This window comes from Rhinolophus sinicus, chromosome 16, assembly GCF_057876585.1.
Source record: "Rhinolophus sinicus isolate RSI-liver-muscle chromosome 16, RSI-T2T, whole genome shotgun sequence".
Classification (NCBI taxonomy): domain Eukaryota; kingdom Metazoa; phylum Chordata; class Mammalia; order Chiroptera; family Rhinolophidae; genus Rhinolophus; species Rhinolophus sinicus.
This window is the reverse complement of record NC_142516.1, coordinates 59,753,777-59,772,988: the sequence shown is the minus strand read 5'-3', so window position 1 is coordinate 59,772,988 and position 19,212 is coordinate 59,753,777. Positions and strand designations below refer to the sequence as shown.

The window sequence follows — 19,212 nt, the reverse complement described above, 5'->3', positions numbered from 1 at the left end:
GAAAACTAAAATTTATGGCATGTGTACCACAAGTCATACAGTAGCGTAACGTGTTGGCTGAGGTACATTTCACAGGTTTTCTTGTTTAACTTTTATATATCTCATTCTCACAATGACTTTCATAGGCATTAACCCTCTCTTTTATTAATGAAAGAAGACTCAGAAAGGTTGGGACACTGGCTATGAACGCACAGCTGATAGGTTGAGTGAAGTTCAAAGTCCAGTTGGTTTACTCCTAAACTCAAGTCCTAAAATCATGTCCATGAATACATATTTTTTTCCCTTTCAATTTAGCCCTGCCCAATTAATGACAGCATACAGCCATGTATAGAGAGCCAGGAGAGAGAAATATTAAGAAGACAATAAACACGAAGGAGCAGAGGGATATAGGGAAAGTAGCCAGTACACACATCCACTGCCCGATTCAATGTGATTGAATTATTTATAATTATATTTTGAAATTAGGGAAAAAAATGGAATTTGCAAACAAGAAAGGCTTTGAGACAATGGAACCCATAATAATGTGGATTTGACCTTGAGGGAATTTGGCAGAGAGTGTTAGTGTCTGAGACAAAAGTAAACTGAAAAGAAAAACATTTGAATACTATAAAAGCCAAGACTCTTCTTGGCAAAAGCGAAGCCCAGGGCTAGATGGATGCCAAAGGTCTTCAGCATTGTATCAGAGGAGCTTCAGGAAACTGGAAACGTGGCCTGGGCGTTTAGCACCCCGTCCCCCAATCTCACTGTGAAATGGGCTCCCATTGCCAACTCGGTTAGAATTAGGAACTGAAATTTTAAAATGAGACATATATTTCAAAGTAGATAAATAAAAGGTATAGTTCGGGGAATAAATACTCATACAAAGCAAAGGCAAGCTAGACTCAGGTCAGGAAATATGACATTGCCAGGACCTCAGCCATCCCTCCCCAACCCCTCCTTCACCCGAGAGGTAACCATCATTTGATTTTTTGTAAGATCATTTCCTTGCTTTAGGTTTTTTATTTTAGCTCTAGGAGTTATGTAGGCCTGTTTCTGAACTTTACAGAAATAAAATGATACTGCATGTATTCTTTTATGACTTCTTTCTTTCAACCATGTGTTTGTGTATAAATAAACGACAATGTATTTATCCATTCTACCTTTTGCAGGAACTTTTGGTTATGTCTAGTTTGGAGCCTTTATGAACAATTCTAATGTGAACTTCCTGTACATGTCACCTGTTGCACGTGGGTAGGGATTTCCCAGGGCAGGGGCCAGTGGCAGAAATCTACCACCCACAGTCCGAATTGAACCCACTGTTGGTATGGCTTGTGAGCTAAAAATGGTTTTTACGTTTTAAATGAGAGGGGGGAAAAAGAGGAAAAATATCTCATGACATGTAAAAACAATATTAAATTCATATTTCAATATTCATAAATAAAGTTTTATTGAAGCACAGCTAGGCTTGTTGTTTACATATTGTGTTTGGCTGCTTTAGAGTAATGTGGGCAGAGTTGAGTAGGTGTGTCAGAGACTATATGGCTTGCAATGCCTAAAATCTGGATTGGCTACAAAATATCCAGTTTAAAATGAAAATTCAGGGCCTCTTATTAAAAAATAAATAAATAAAAATCAAGAGTTTTAGCATGGGGATAGCAAAGCATTAAACCGAATGTACAGCCTTTCTAAGCATATGGTGCTGTGCTAAAGCACAGGTCCGTGATCATGAAGTTGGCCCTGCCTAAAACATCTGGTCCTTTATAGAAAGGTTTGCTGACTCTGCTCTAGAGCATATTCTTAGAACAGAAACTACAAGGATCTTAGACAAAATAAGATGCTATATGCAAAATACTAGCACAATACCTGGTAACTTGTAAGAATAACTATAAATCAGATACTCCCTTCCCTTCCACCTTCCACCGGGGCTACCCCCACGCCCAAGAGGTCAGCGTGTAGAGTCTCTTTCCAAAAAGGTCAGGCTCTCAGCTGGCTGTCAGTTACCACAATAGCTGATGACTACTTGGCTTAATACCACCACAACCCTACTCCCTTTGGGGTTCATACAATTTAATAAAAGATCAATGAATTAAAATGACTTTTAAGCCCAAAAGAATGAAGGAATTAAAATCTACAGGTATTATTTCCAGCTCCAAGCTGGAAGAGTGTCTGTTCCGATTCAAGGTTTCTTAGAGAAAACTTTTTAAAAAACAAAACAGAAGAGTTCATCAAAAGACAGTGCTAAAAAGAACAACTATAGAGAACTAACACTACTTGATTTCAAGTGTTGGTATAATGCTATAGTAACTAAAACACTGTTATTGGCATCAAGATAGACAGATTGATCAATGAAGTAGAATACAGAGTCCAGAAATAGACCCACACATATGAGGACAACTGACTTTCAACAATGGTATAAAGGGAATTCAGTGGAGAAAAGACAGTCTTTTCAACAAATGATACTGCAATAATTGGATATCCAAATAGAAAAAAGAAAGAATTCCAATCCATACCTTGTCGTATATACAAAAGTTATCTCACAATAGATTATAGACCTCAATGTAAAGCATAAAACTATAAAAACTCCAAAATAAATAGGGAGAAAATCTTTGGGATGTTGGATTAGGTAAAATGTATTAGATATGCAATCAAAAGCATTGCCCATAACTTTTACTTCATGGAAATTTAAAAATTCTACTGTACAAAAGATACAGTTAAGAAAAGCCACAGCCTGGGAAAAAATATTGCAAATCAAATATCTGATAAAGGACTTGTAGGTACAATATAAAAAAGCTCTAATAATTCAACAATAAGAAAACAATTTTTAAAATGGGCAAAAGATTTGAATAGACACTTTACTAAAGAAGATATAAGAATGGCAAATATGCACATAAAACGATGCTGGACCCCATGAGTCATTAGGTAAACAAATATTAAAATGATAATGGAATGTACTACATACCTCTTAGGATGGCTAAAAATAAAATACTTGATCACACTAAGTTGGTGAGGATGTGGAGAACTGGAATTCTTATACATTGCTGATGGAATTCTAAAATGGTACAGTAACTTTGGATAACAGTTTGACAGTTCCTTAAAAAGTTAAACCTTTAAAAAGATACCTACTGTATGGCTGGAAATTCCTTTCGTAGGTATTAACTGAGAGAATTGAAATCTTATGTCCATCCAAAGACTTGTACATAAGTGTTTCTAAGCTTTATTCATAATCGCCCAAAACTGGAAACAATCTAATTGCCTATCAACAGGTAATGGATAAATTATGATATACCATACAATGGCATACTACTCAGTAATAAAAAGAAATAAACTATTGATATACACACACAAAAAAAACCCCATGAATAAATGTCAACATATGTTGAATGAAAGAAGCCAGACAAAAAAGAGTACATGTTGTGCAATTCTATTTACATAAACTTCTAGAATAGGCAAATCAAGTTATAATGACAGAAAGCAGATCAGTAGTTGCATGGGAGGGGGAGCAGGAGGGAGGGATATCAAGAAGCACAGAAAACCTTTCCACAGTGATTGAAATATTTCCTATCTTGATTGTGGTGATAGTTTCACGAGTGTACTCATACACGTATGTTAAAACTTATAAAATTGTACACTTCAAATATTTTCAGTGTATTGATTGTATGGCAATTATTCCTTAATAAATGTGTGTTTTTTTAACTCACAAAACTATTACAACATTAAATAAGTGAAATTGCAAGCCACAAAGTGGGAAGAGAAATCTACAACAGATAGAACTGACAAAGGTCTCATATGCAGAATGTATAAAGAACTCCTACTAAACAATAAGGAAAAAAAAAAACAGGACAGCCCAACTAAAACTGGGCAAAATATTTGAACAGATATTTCACAAAAGAGGATATCCAAATGGTCAATACACAGATGAAAAGCGTCTCAACCTCATTAGTCATCTAGGAGATACAAATTAAAACCACATTGAGATAGTGCTATACCCCAGTTATGCAAAAGACCAATAATACAAAGTGCTGTAGAAGATACGAAACGAGAACTCTCAGGTACTGCTGGTGGGAATGTAAATTAGTACAATTGCCTTGGAAATCTACTTGGCATTGTCTACTAAAATTTATTGGAGGCTACTTCATAGCCCAGAAATTTGACTGCTAGCTGTATGCTCACGAGAACGTATACATACATATACCAGAAAACATGTAGAAGAATTCTCATATCTCCATTATTTGTATTGGCTCCAAACTGGAAACAACCCAGTGGTTGTCAAGTGTACAACAGATAAATTGTGTTGTATGCATACATTAGAATTCCATACTGCAATGTGGAAAAAAACACACACACCCAAAACCTTGTTACCCAGAACAGGAGGGTCTCGCACATGCAACATTGAACAAAATAGTTCAGACATTAAAGAGTAAATATCATCTGCTTCCCTTTATACAAAGTTCAAAAACAGACAATGTAAGTTTTTATTGTCAGGATAGCGCTTATCTTTGGGAAGGACTGTGGGGGTGGTAAGTGGCAGAGAGCAGGATGAGGTTTCTAGATTGCCAGTAGTGCTCCATTTCCCAGTATGGATGGTGGTGATATGGGTAATTCATTTAGTGATACACTTATGATGTATACTTGCATGATATAGAGAAGTTTGTACTTTGCATTACTATATGATATTCCATTGTAGGAGTGGGTGACAATTTATTTTTTTAAAGCACAGGAAGAGAGATGGGGGCAGTCACTAAGGTCTCTAGGGATCCGAACAATTAGGCCAAGGCTGCTGAAGTGCATCTTTTCTCCTTAGTGACTCTGTCCTCACAGGCCTTTAGTGTTGCTCTGTAGTGGTGCTAAGGTTGTCCCCACTTATGGCTCCCTCTGAGGGAGTTGTGGGGCCAAGAGTGAACCCTACAGGAAGGAGGAGAGATTTCAAGGTTGAGCAAAGGTACTCTATTGCGGGTGGGTCATTCAGGGGAGGAAGAAAATGTTTGCATAAAATTGGTGGTTAAGAACTAAGGGTTTAGAACCATACTGCCTAGGTTCAAATCCTGCCTCTGACACTTGGGAGCTACTGACTTTGGTTATTTACTCTCTGTACCCTAGTTTTCTGACCTGTAAGATGAAACAATATTGTACCTGTGTTACAGGATAGTTAAGAAGTGAGTTCAGATGCTTAATAGGTGCTATAAGGTGAAAATGAATATGTCAGCTTGAAAAGGAAAACATCACTCACAGCCTTCAGGCTTGTAGGTTGCTGCAAAGGAGAGAGTAGGGTGGTTGTAGACTAGTTGTCAAAGCTCTGCAACACCCCTCAGAGGCTGCTCCTATCGCCTATCCTTAATGGAGACCCCTGATTTACTGTATGTTGAAAAAAGCTTTGTACACTCTTTTCCTTCTTTTGATAAATATCTTCCTGCAAGGTATCTAGAATTCTCAGACCAACCTTCTGACCTCACAGAGAAGCCTCGCAGGCCTATGCATTCAGACCACCACCACACAAACTCTATTTCTGTTAGTTCTCCCCATATTCTCCTTCCAGGTCTCTTTCCTCTATGCTAGGCTATTGTTTGTTTTGTTCCCACTGTAGCTCTTGGACACAGCAGGTGCTCATTACTTACCTGAGGCATTACAACATCTTCTTTAGTAGATGAATGACACTCTTTGTTTCAGTGGGTTCTGAGGTGTTCTCAGGTCTTATCATCTGGGTAGCATCATTCTATGTCACTTAGCCAGCCCTTGGGACACTGTTACTGAGGACAGGAGCAGTGTGCCATGTCCTACCTTGATCCAGGACCTGCCATATGGATGGTGCTTTTTAAATGTTAAGGAATGGGTACTTGATCAAGAGCCTATTATATTTCCTGCCTTTCTAGAGAGAGCGTAGAAATAAACGACATCTAAACTACCTTCCCCCAAATTTCAAACTCAGCCACCGTCTTCTTTAAATCCATCATACTTTGCATCAGGGAACTAGAGGCAACCCTCTGTGCTTTTAAACTAGAATTGGAAATAAATGCTGTATGCCAGAGGGGCCCCGAGGTCTGGTCATTGTCACAGAAACTCTTGTTTCTCACCTCCTACCATGCTTGAAGCACCAGAACAGAAACGTAATAATCTGATAGTCGGGTTCAGGAAATATTTATTGAGAAAGGACTACGTTTCAGACACATGCCTATATATTTTGACATAGAACATTTTTTGATCCCCAAACAGCAACCCTAATGCAGGCATTCTTTTCTTCTGCTCTTTTTGAAGGTAAGGAAACCTTGGGTCAGAATTATTCCATGCATTGCCCAGAGTCACATAGCCTTTGGTGGCTAAGCTAGGATTTGAACCCCAAACCCTGGTGTCTCTAAGTCCAAGCCTAAAGTCTCTTCTTCATTACCTTCAGAACATGCTGGAGAGGGAAAATAATCTTGTTACATTCTGTCATGCCTTGTTTTCGATCCAAACTGGTTTACCCAGCTTGGTAAGTTCTTTAATCACCACAGGGTATTGAATGAATCATGGCTATATCCAAAACTCAAATCCACATTCAAAGGGGGAAGATTATCCCATTGATAATATTTGAAAGAATGTGCCTGGGGTTCTAAAGGCAATTTCAAAAGAAGAGTGATAAAAATGCTTTAAGGAATACTTGTAAAGCCTCCCAAGGCAACTCCTGTGAAGGGGCCACACTCATCTAGATGGTTATAGCCCAGCACTGCATTGTTGCTGCCTGTCCTGGTCTGCTATGGCCATGGGCCCTGGGGTTAGAAAGGCCTGGATTAGATAATTTTACCTCTCCGAGCCTCAGGCTCCTGATCTTTTAGAGTTGAGATAATATGTGTGACGTGCTGAGGACAGAGCAGAGCCAAGATTATTGTTATCGCTTATCATGACACTCATTTTAGGGGAAAATCACTGCCCCAGGAGAGGTCTTGCTTAATGGAGGTGCCGCCATTGGTCAGAAGACCCAGCTTGTAGGTAGTCATTGAAAATGCCCTGGAGGAAGCCTGCACATTGCACCTTAGGGAACCCCAGTACAGAAGGTCTGGCCCCCTAAGTGCGGAGTAGAATGCCCATACTGCTCAACTAAGATGGGGCTTCAGCCAGAATAAAGGCCACAAAGATCTTTGTGAATGAGTCTGGAGCCTGACCGAATATGGACTGCTTCTGTGTATGCCAAGACAGTAACTGTAGTATGTGTCCATAATGTATGAGCCTCTCAATTATTTACTGTGTTGACTCCGTGACATCGTAGGTGTGTTCTCAGGTCCTTCTCCATTTGGAGACAGAACCTAGAGAGTGGGTGTTCTGTCTGAAGAACAAAGCACTACAAGGAAGAGCAAACTGCACAGGACACTTAATGGCAATGACAACATGGCAGTTACTGTCACCAAATACCACTTTCTGAGCCAGTTCTAAGAATTGCCCACATGGATATAGAGATTGGGCATTCTTAGATTGTATACGTTTTTATTATTTTTTATAAAGCCCATTTATTATTAAACAATAACTAACAATGATTCATTTTTTAACTTTGGTAAAATTTCCAAAATCTTAAATTTATAAAAATAGGTTCTTGGTTGCACCATATGTTCTGATTTAACATTCAGGAGATATAGTCTCTGTACAGATGTGAGTTTTATATTTCCTAGGATAGTAGTTATTTGCTAGGGTATTGGCATATCATCACAACTCTACATGTGTGATAGGAATATTGTAAAGCATTTAACTTTTTAATTAGGTAGTTCCTTTATCAAGTAGAGCAGATTTGACGTTATCTCCATAATGTGATCATCTTGCCTCACTAGCATTCTGATATTTTGCTTTTAATGCGAGAAAGAGGAAGAGTCACTGAGAGACGGGCCAAGATTTATGGGGGTTCAGGTGTCTGGCTTGTGGACATCAGATGGTAATTATGACCTGGAGCGTAAAGGTGGTGAGTTGCTACCTGGGACAGTTCAGTCTGTAAAGGAGCTTGTGGCCATGGTAGTTCTGGTGAGTTTGTTGTACTGGCACACAACGCTGCTTCCCACATACTCTGAAATAAACATTAATATAAAGGGCACCTGTTTAAAGTCAGGAGGCCTCTTTTATAGGCTGGCACTGCTACCAACTAGCTTAGTAGCCTTAAGGAAGTCACTTTACCTCTGGGAACCTTGTTTTTATTTTTCATCTGCTCAAAGAGCATTTGGAATTGATCAAGTGTTGTAAGCTCATGGGTATAGGAGATAAATCAGTGACCTAAACGAGGAAAGTGGGCCAGCGTAATGCAACAGGGAGTGATGAGGACTGTGGACACGAAGGGGGCAGCTGTGACTCTGCCCCGACCTGTTGGTCCTGTGCTCACTTGTCCAAAAAGTGTCTCGCCTCCACTTTTGGAGAGAAGCAGGATATCTCAGTTTTTAGTAAAATATCCTAATTTTTACACTTGATCTTAGCCAAAAGGCCGAGAAGCAATAAAATATCCTAATTTTTAAATGTTGAATTTAAATTTTAGTGAATCCAACATTAAAAACAGGAGCAAAATAGAGAGATTGCCAGTTTTGTTTCTCTTCTAGTTTTAAGATTTTACAAGTCGGCGCCTTTTCACTCATACCAATGATGTAAAGAGAAGGTTAAGTCGGAAACTTGCAAAAGGAAATTCTATCCACCTTGCGGGAATAACTATGCAAATAGTATACGTGCGTAGAAGCAAATACTGGATTGGAATATATACAAACAAAACAAATTTTGGGACTATAGGTTGGTGTTGTTTTTATTTTGATAATTGTTCATTTGAAGTGTCTCTACTCTTGTTTGTATAATCCAAAATTTTTTTTTAAGATAATGGTAAAAGAAATATTGAGGGCAGCTCAGGATGGTGCCAGACATGAAGAGAGAGAAGGAGAGTTAGTGATATTCAGTATGTCTTTGAAACGTATTTCTACCCTGACCTCTGTATTTGCTTGTCTTAACTACCCTTAAACAATAGGTTGTTAAAAGAAAGAACTGTTAGTTGCAGGCTAGGTAAACCCTATGTGCGTAAAATTTCCCACCTAACACTCCTCCTCCCCCTTTTTTTTTCCTGTTGTTTATAAAAATACTTCCCATGTCATGAAGAATAGTGGTATCAAATGTTTCCCAACTTATAGTTGGCTTTTGAATATATTACAGGGTTTTCTTTTGTTTTATGTTTCATGAGTGTGTGGGGTGGGATCCCCAGTTACATTTTTCTTTGGTTTCTATCAACAGTTTTTAATTCTACAAACTCACATCACCTACCCATAAAGTGAGCAGAAAACCACAGGATGTTATTGAGTGTGTTTATCTGAAGGCTTTCAAGATACCCATAGGAAGGTTACTCTTATCTAAAAAAAATTTAGACAAGAATATGAGCACAAAAGAGTTGACGGTCGTGTGAGCCTCAAAAATGTATCCATCCAGGCATGGTAGCACCTACGGGGCACATACTAAGCATGTGATGCATGTTTGTTTAAGGATGGCTTCTTCCTCTACTCTCTAAGGTGTACATAGGCTTTCTTAGTTAAGAAATAAACACACAAAATGTGGTTATTTATCTTTTTTTTTTTGGTAGTGGGCAACTGGAAATGATATCCCCATGTTCTAGATAGGCCAAGAAGAATCTTTGACACTATGGACAATTAACCATAGGATGTGGATGCAGGGGGCTTGACATTCACTTTCTTGTTGAAAATGGCCCACTGAGCAAAAGGCAGGATGGTTCTTTGCCAGGACTATATAGAAGGATCAGTAGACTATCTAGCACTTCTTTGCATCCTGTTGCCTCACTAATTTCTGGATTGCCAGAGGCTTCTTTTGTTTTGAAAATGGTTAAAAACGTACCTTGGTGATTCTGTTGTTTTAGAACCCTTACATGTAGTCCAAAATGTCCTGAAATTTTTTTGAGAAACTTGCTTTTTCTTTGCTCAATTTAATAATCACTATAGTGAAATTCATTCAACTCTATTGTTTTCTTTTTATGGGCTTTTTGATGGTTAAAATTCCAAAGGTATATAAACACGTGAGTAAGTAAGATATGAAGATTTCATTGCTTATAGTTTTTTCGAGAAAGTCTTAAAAATATAAGTAGGCTAAGAAAAGTTAGTACTTCAAATTTTCACATTGAGAATTCATAACAATCAAAGATAAAATTTTTATTGAGGCTGAGAGACATCCTTGATTTATCACCATTCATTCATTCAGAGACCAGATTTTTCACACATTGAGTCATAACTAGAGGCTTTTTTTTTTTTTTTTTTTTCGGTAAACCACCTTAACCTGCTCTTAAAAACCTCTGGTTCATGGGTTCATGTACAAAATGAGCCTGAGTCTGTCTCTATTTAGCCTGTGAAATTTAACAAGACCATAGCCTGGGGTTCGTGAGGCTGTGAGCCATACCACCATCTCGGGTTTTTGATGACACCACAAACCACTTGAGATTTATTATGTTAGCAGATGTCATCAGTTATATGTGTGCACAGGTGCAGCATGAAGTTAGTGAAAGAAGGAACACTTGTGTGTACATTTATTTTTGTACCCATAGTCTCAATGGTTAGAAAATGACCCGGTGTGCCTGTCCTGGGCAGTGTGGAGTTTCGATTGCATTGTAAGGGCCTATCTCTGGTAAGCTCTCCAAGTCTCTTCCACAGATATAATTCTGTATGATGAGCAACTATGTCTTGTAGGAAAGTCACTGTGTTTGTTTTTCACAATCAGTGTCTAAAAAAGAGGCATAACGAATCATGGCTAAAGACTGCTATAACCAATGAGAAACAAAAGTAGTTAACAGAGGTCCTTCTTTATACTTGGGTATTCCTCTTACACAACAATATACTCCGTGTGCATTCTCCCCTCAATAAAAGTTGTATGGAGACGGCTGTCATCTACTGAACTCCAACAAAATGCCAAAAGTTGGCACTTTATAAATGTCCTAGGTTAATCCTCTCTAAATATTTTTAAATTATTAAGACATAATTGAAACTACTTCCCAGAAGCAATATGAAATAAGAATGTTTACACTGGTTTATATTATATATTTTTTAAATTCTAAAAAGTAACTTTCGAATTGTTTTAAAAGATGGTGTGTTTTTTTTTGTTTTTTTTTGGTACTGAGTCTGAAATATTCTACTATCATTATTATACACATTAAATTTGCACAATGCTGGCATAATAATGGACTAAATATAATACTCCAATAAACTAGCGTGTACTCTTTAATAATAAAAAAATAATAGAAATAAAAACACACTTCCTGTATTTTTGAGAAATAGAGAAGATAAAATAAACACCTTTGGAGTAATGACTGAAAATTACTGGTTTAAATGGGGTAAAGGAATTACTTCAATTATGACAAAGCATTGTAATAGTGTGTGCCTTTTAGAAATAATTATATAGTGATTATTCTCAAAGATAAACATACGCAGATGTTGCTAGTACATTTTTAAAAATTCTTAATTTGAAGAAAACATACAGAAACTGCATTACCAGTCAGTTGGCTTTAGGAAGAACCAGAAAATCTAAAGTGTCAGTGTACTCGCGAATTTTCTAGTAAGTTCTAAGGAATGAATTGCGCCTGCAACTGAAGGCAGAAAAAAATTAGCTTTTCTACTGGAATCGCTTCAGTTGGTGTGTCCAGGGGCCGAAATGCCTAAGTAATGTTGGACAGTCCTTATTTTTTTAAAAATGAATAGTTATAATTTCTAAAAAGATTAGTATAAAAATATATTGGGCCTTAATTTCTATGAAAGGCTTTCAACCAAGATAATTTTAATTTTAAAAAAGCATCTTTTAAAACACTTCCTAGTTTCTACATATTTATTTACATGACAAAATATGAAAACCAGAAAAATCAACCGATGTAGATTAGAATATCATGATCATTACCCAACTAAAAGATTTAAGAGCAACAACCCTTTGAGGTGACCACTAATTAGTGAGACCGATTTCTGTAAGACATGATTGAAAATTACCCTCTTTATTTTATAAACCTCAGATATCATTTAATTATGATATATGTACATATTTGACAGACAAGAGTGATCATATAAGAATAAATATTCTTGAAGCATCGCATGTCAAAAGAAACTAATGACATGCAAATAAAAAAAGATAATCTATGAAAGTCTGAACATAACATACCGTACAATGGTACATTCTATTATCAAATGATATGCTTAGGAAGAAATCCTCTGACAGGTGACACTAAATCTAGATTCATTCACGTCATCTCTAGAAGCAGAGGAAATCCTTTCTTTTTCCCTTTCATATTCCTTTTCCCATTTTATGTTTAGGATATTTCCTAAACAAAACTGGATTCTCTCTGTAATGTCATTTCTTCTCTGCAAGAAGTAGATGTTGGGAAGGATTGGTAACACTGCTATGGACTTCAAATAAGAGACAAGACTTTCTGAGGCATACTTAACAAAAGTTTAGAATTTGATAACACTGCCCATTTAAACACTCTCTCCCACCCTAATTTTTAAAAATCTAGCTGCATTGAATTTTCATATTTTATATTTGTTTCCATAGTGCTAAATGTGATTTACTTAACCATGAAACTACTGTTAGGAAATCCTATAATGGAAACAGATCTGTTTGTTACCCACTAGAATTGACTGTCTGGGTAGACTGAATTATAGCTACACTAGCTGAGTGGTTAAAATTACCTAACTTGGAACAAGATAGATGTTAAAATTTGATTTTCCTTGGGAAGGTAGAGCTGAGTCTGGAGATACATACCTGTGTGTACGTGTATCCTCATCCTTCATCTCCCTTCCCAAAGCTATATAAATACATACTGTGTTAGTTTTTCTTGGAAAGGAAATTGAGAACTGTTCAACCTTCAGTTTAATAACCCGTTTTTAAGTTTGGCATTTCCTAAAATCCAATTGGATCAATCTAATTTTTAGTTTTCCACTTATTATCATTGAAAATAGATGTGTATATTTTTCACATACATAGCCAAACATCTATATAATGTGTATACTTGTATATATATGTGTGTGCAGGAGAAAAAAAACACACATTTTTTTTTTGTAATGAGACACAAAATGTCTTCTTTGTATTAGAATGTGCATTGTAGGAACTAATAAACTGAACGTTGTTTAAGTTCTCTTGGACTTTGAGGGTAAACATAATTGGGATTAGAATACTGTCACGCTCACATTTAGTAGAAAGATAAGAACAATTCATCGGGAGTCCGGTCCCATTGGTAATCACATAATTGAGTAGGGTTTTTAGAGGATATTTGAAGCTATTGTTGTCTGTTATGCAATTACATAATTAGTCAGGATCTCTGTAATAAAATCTTTTCTAAACACACGTGGGTTAGTACTAAGTAAATTTAGGGCTACTGTTATATTTTTACTTTTAATATTTCAATTTAAAATCAGAATTATATAACTACTTAGATTAATTGTTAAGCATTACTTTACCACACTACAACTGCTTAAAAAGAAAACAGATTATTAAAAAACTTGAGTAGAAAAACTATACATATTTAACTTTAAAAAATATTAATCAAAATTGCTTTATTTATGAACATTAACTCACTACCAAATCTCACCTAGAGTGCTTACTTCTGGGGACCCAGGGGTTGTATATTTCTTTGGTGTTATTTCTTCCACCTACCCCTAAACTACTGACATTCACATGGATGTGTATACATAGAAATCAAAAGTGATCTTTCTGATAGTTTTATCTTAATGATAACTCTACGCGGTGAGGAACATTTCAGAACTCCTTTTACATGGAAACATACGTGGCCTTGAGAAGTTGACCGAGCAACGTGGCGGAAAGTAGGGAAGTCACACCAATTTCGTGGTCACTGTTGTTCTCTCGCAGAGCCGTGCGCGGCTGTTCCGCCCCGCTCCCCTTTCCCCACGCCCGCCGGGAGGCCCCTCCACCGCCGCAGCACAAAGGCGCGCGGAGCCCGCGACCCCGCAGACGGGCGGCGCCTCCCTCCTCACCCGCCCTCGCGCGCTCGGGCCCCACCCGGGCAGCACAAAGACCAGACCCGCCACTCGCGAGGGCCGCCCGCGCAGCGCAAGCTGCCACACCCACTCGGGCCGGTTCCCGCCTCCGCCGCTGCGGGCGCCCTGATGAATATGCATAGCTGGGCGCCCCTCCCCGGCTCCTCCTTTTGGTTTTCTTCCCGCCGCCAGGCGGAAACGAAGAGCCGCGCTTCCCGCGCGCCCCGGCGGGCTGGGGCGGGGCGAGGCAGGGCGGTCGGCGAGCGGGAGAAAGAGAAAAAGCCAGGGAGGCGGCGGCGGCCGGAGCGCGGGCCGGGTGCGGAAAGGGTGCGCGGGTGGGTGGTGATTTCTGGGCAGCCCTGTCGCCAGCCAGGCCAATCCAAGGGCGGAGAAGGGGCGAGCGCGCAACCCCGAGTCCGCGCAGGCTGCAACCGTCCAGAGCCCCGAGCCCGGGCGGAGAGAAGCAGCCCCCACCTCTAGAGCAATCCTGCTAAAACAACAATAAAACCCACCAAACACACACACACACACACACACACACACACACACACACACACACACACGCACGCTGGCGCGGTCTCTGTCGCTCGCTCTCTCAACGGCTTCAAGTGAACCACGAGAAACAGTCTTCTGCAAGTGAGAGGAAGGAAAACTGGAAGTCCACACCGACTGAGAGACTGACTGCCTGCTTTTAGATTTGATTTTTACCGCCTTTTCTTCTGGGGTCAAGAGTTGTGGCATTACAGAAACAATCATTTAAAAAATAAAAGACTACTCCCGGATTGATTTTTTTTTTTTTTTCTGTTAAACTAAACACAAAACGACACCAAAACAACCGTTGAGAAAATCCACAAATCTGTACCTGAGATACGTGAAGTGACCGGCCCAGGGTTCTGTTACAGATTCAAGATCTCTTATTTAATGCAATACAGTACGATGGTATGTGGCTTTGAAATGATGGGGGTTTTTTGCCTGTCTTACTCGTTCCTTGCACCCCCCCTCCACCCCAGACAGATATTTTCCTGTTTGTGCATTGTAAAGCGACTGTTTACCTAAATGTTATTTCTGCTTCACAGGTTGAGCTATAGTGCTAGATTTCCAATCCTAATGTAAATATGTAATTTTTTTTTCAGCTTTGGCAACTTTATGTGTCACACTTTTATGGCGGGAATCAATGGGATCACATTGAGTCCAAACGGTGTGAAATGCAGTATTTTTTACCTGCTTCAACTCCCTACTTCTTCCTCCCCCCAATGTTGAGAAAACTTACTGTACAAATGATAACTTTAGTTTATGTTGTAGCCCATTCTCTCTTTTTTCCAGCATTTTTTTCTAGACTTTAAGGTGAATATGCACAGTTTGTTATATGTTCTCATTTAAAAGTGCATTGTTTAAGTGACGGAAGCACTATTTAGCGTTGATTGATGTGTTGGAATTTTTTAAATTAATATTCATTGCAAAGCAGGATTTGATTGTTAGTCCTCCTCCTCCTGCTCCCCCCCCCAAAAAAAAAAAAAGATTATGATGGATTTCTTCCCGCTCCTGGTAAAACTTTTTTTTTTTCAGCCCTGCTGTTTTTGCTCTAGGATTGTTTACCCCCCTCTGTCTAAGTCTGTGTGTGCGTGTGTGCGTGTGTGTCTGTCTCCCTTTTCCCTTGTCCTCTGTTCGCCAGTTTGTCTGGGACACATTTTAATGCACAATATCCCATCCATTAACTTGTGGTTGAATGCAGAGTGTGTGAGGACTTGGCAGCTTTCAGGTTGAAGGGGGCGGGGAAGCCAGTTTCGACTTTGACACAAGATGCCGAAGTGGCGTGATTGGAATTATTATTAGGGCTGTGAACATGGCCATCTTCTCCTCGGGTTAGAAGAACTGCCATTGAACTTGAGACAGGACAGACAAGATCTCCAAGTTCCCTCCTCCTCCCCACTAAGTACAGTAGCTGGCAGGGAAAAGGCGCCAAAATACACAAGATTAACTCTATCTTTCTTTGAATGGATCTTCTAGCACCATCCTTTGTAATTTTAATTTTCCAACAGGCGGGAAAAAGTTAACTTTTGAACTCATACTTGAACAGACATTTAAATCAGCCCTAAAATGGAATAAATCCAGAAAGCCATACACGCATGCTTATGTGGTTAGAAAAGAATGCACGTGTAAATAAGCAGGATACATGTGTGTATCTGACTGGGGAGTTCAAGATTTAATCAAAATCAGAATTCGTGTGACTTTGGAATACATTTACTGTATGGAGGAGAGCACTGTGAGGGAGAAGAAGCTGACCTTTAAGCAGCCTAAGTAAAAACTGCAAAGAGTTGTGAAACACAAAACGTTGTGGTTTCCAGTTTTACATTTGAGGTTTGATGTTTTCATTTAATGGTATGAGAGATGGGGAAAGCTCCAGCGCTGAAAAGTCCCTATTAAATCATACGTGGGCAAAGGTCAAGCACTCCAACTCACTGATACAATATACTGCAGATTCCTGCCTAACTGATGGGGAGCACAGGAAAAAGCGCTTGGGTAATAAAAGTATTAGAAGGGTAATTATCGTCCGTGGTTGGGACTGCATTCTTGTGCACTGGGAAAAGGTTTTTACTGGTCTCGATGAATTTTAAAGCTGAGTATTGTTGAAAGCTGTTTTAATAGGAAATTGATTAGCTGAGTGTTTCATACAATAAATGGTGACAGTTTCATTGTTTGATGTCCAAAATAAATTCTTTTTATTCTTTAGCAGACATAGGCATCCATTTAATTTTAATATGGTCAGACTGAGCAGCAGCATAATTATGAATGAATGTGATGTCACAAACATTTGTAACTTTGCTTTTGGACTTTGTGACATCATACAATCTGACAATATTATTACTTTGAAATTTATTAATTTACTGGGTTAAAACATTTCACATACATTTCAGAGATAAAGTTCATTGAACATGTATTTTGTATAGGCCCAACTGTTTGTCTTTTCTCTTTGTAATCATGCAAGTGTTTGCCAAATTTCAATTTGAAAGTTAAAATGAACAATTCTGTTATTATGCATTGTTTTGATTTTCAAGTAGAATGGCAGTTTTCAAGGGAAGAATTAGAGAAAGGGCTGCAGAAAGTTTGAATGGATTCACAATGAACTTTCTACCCCTAATACAGAATGTAACCACTACTTGACCATCTTGGATAAAGTTTTCTAAACATCTCTTTAAAACCGATCTGTTTTTATGTCACAAAGACAAATGCAGATGGGTAGCAAAAACCAGTTTACACACAGAAATAAAATGATAGTATAGTTTTAAAGTTCAGCTATTTTGAGAAAAGGACAATAACTACAACTCAGTATGAGCAGAGAAGAGACTGTGTGGGTGTATGTAACTTTTGAAGTATTGTGAGTGAAGCAAGGCAATTATTACTGTGATTTTAAAAGTTTAAAATAAATCATGCAAAAGTTACAGGGCAACTGCTGACTTTGTAATCCCAGAAGCAAATGCCTTCAGAAGTTGGGAATCTCTGTTGATGAACAGGCCTCATCTCTGTAGAGAAATGGAAACCAGCTAATCTTAATAGAGGAATCTGGCCCTGTTTGTGTTATGATTCAGTTGTAGCTTGTAAGTGTGCCTGAAATGTTGGCACACTTAGTGGGACACTATTTTTTTTTTTTAACAGTCGAGTACAGGCATTTCAGCAGCAACATTATTAACAGCGTCATTTCTCTCATTTAGTTTTGTCCTCAGGGGACACCAAACAGCTCCCAGAGGAAGGAAAAAAAAAAGTCCATGGTTATTTATTCGTTTCAGTGAAAGGCAAAGCCCTGACAGTGGTAGGTGGGGCGGCGAACTGGTTGTAAGTTTTCTAGTTGGGGGAAAATTACTACCCTAACTTAACACTAGTAGTTTAAGGGCTGTGAGATCTGGGCATGATTTTGCAATTCCCATGAAGTACAGGCAATTTCAGTACTTGTTGGTTGTTTATATATACGTTTTTGAGAGGATTTTTGGTATTCCTGCTTGTGTATATAAAATTGTGTTTTCCAGGCTACACGTATGCTTTTTTGTGGTTCATTTGAAAGAAGGAAAGGTCCCTGGGCATGATGCAGTGGATACTTGCAGTTTCGCAGGCCTGTTTCCTGGGGTCAGAAGGTCATCTGTCTCTTTTGTATTTAGTTTTAAAATATTGATATTGGCGATGAAGCCAGGGTGTGTGGAATTGTCGAGCTGCCCCTCAAATCACATGCAAGAGCTAAAAAAAAAAAGAAAAGAAAATCATCTGATATATTGAAAATGACAGCTTTGTTAAGCTTCAAGAAACCTTTCCCTAAACTCCATAGGATTTGCAACCTGTCATTGAGTTTCCTGAGAAGGGAGAAGGCCAAAAGAAAATCAATATTAGAAGATACTTGAAATGTCAAGCTCCTCTCTGGAGGTTAGTGAAAGGCTCGAATTGGGTAACATTGCTTAATTTTTCAAATTATAAAATTGAGTTTTGAAAAATCCAATCACCTAAAACACTGGCATTCCTTCTTGAAATCAATAAACTATCTGTCAGAAAATAAACTCTGCCCCCACCATCACGTGGCAGGGAATAAATGATCTAGGGGGGAAATCTTTAGGAATTCTGAAATATCAGATTTTCCTGTTGCTGCAGGAGTCTTTCATTTTTTTCTAGCTCCTCAATTTAGCTTTCGGGATAAATGAAATCGGCCTGTCATACCAGTGTTTTAACCCTTCCACCAGTGTAGGAGAGAGAGAAGAAAGAGTTTAAGAGAAGTTAAGTACCAAAGCGTAAGAAGTGGTTAGCCCATTTTGATAGCAATAGAAGCTTTTCAGAGATACTTTAAAGCCACTCTTAATACCATGGCACAGACATGCTGGAAAAAAAGGGGAAGTGAATAAAATGTATATACTTTCTCACTTTCTCCTCTCAACTCTTCTACTGGGGATTAAAAGATTGGTATTTCTCAAACCAAAGATAGTGGACAAGTGTACTGAGAGAAGCCAGCTGTCCCGCACACCCAAATCTACCGGTCCCTCTTTACAAAGGGCTCTCTTGGAGTTCAATCTGGGAAGGCTTGCAGTGACCTTGGCATTGGCAGGACAAAATGCAGTGTTTTGGGGGGTGTCAGCCACCCTGCCTATGGCTCTAAGGCCTGAGATGACAGTCAAAGCCATACAAACTGAGCACCCAACCCCATAAGCGCTTCAGGATGTCTCTGTTGCTCATTCTTCCTCCTTATTGGTTTTCCTCATCTCACCATTGCTCTTTTCCCATTTTCCTTTTTCTTGGGAAAAAATCA

At 38.6% G+C, this 19,212-nt stretch overlaps 1 protein-coding gene and 1 long non-coding RNA gene across 7 annotated transcripts in view; one reads left to right on the top strand and one right to left on the bottom strand.

The window, feature by feature from the left end:
- NFIB (nuclear factor I B) overlaps window positions 1-19,212 on the top strand; it is a 422,874-nt gene that overhangs the window by 182,225 nt on the left and 221,437 nt on the right. Inside the window, exon 1 of one of the 6 annotated variants that reach the window (XM_088793106.1) lies at window positions 14,849-14,870. The exons of the other annotated variants lie outside the window; for them this stretch is intronic. Within the exon in view, the coding sequence (XP_088649232.1) occupies window positions 14,853-14,870 (18 nt within the window). The 5' untranslated portion in view covers window positions 14,849-14,852. Of the gene's footprint in view, window positions 1-14,848; window positions 14,871-19,212 lie in introns of those variants that run through there. 6 annotated transcript variants of the gene reach the window in all.
- LOC141571115 (uncharacterized) overlaps window positions 1-19,212 on the bottom strand; it is a 40,120-nt gene that overhangs the window by 19,845 nt on the left and 1,063 nt on the right. The window lies entirely within an intron of this gene.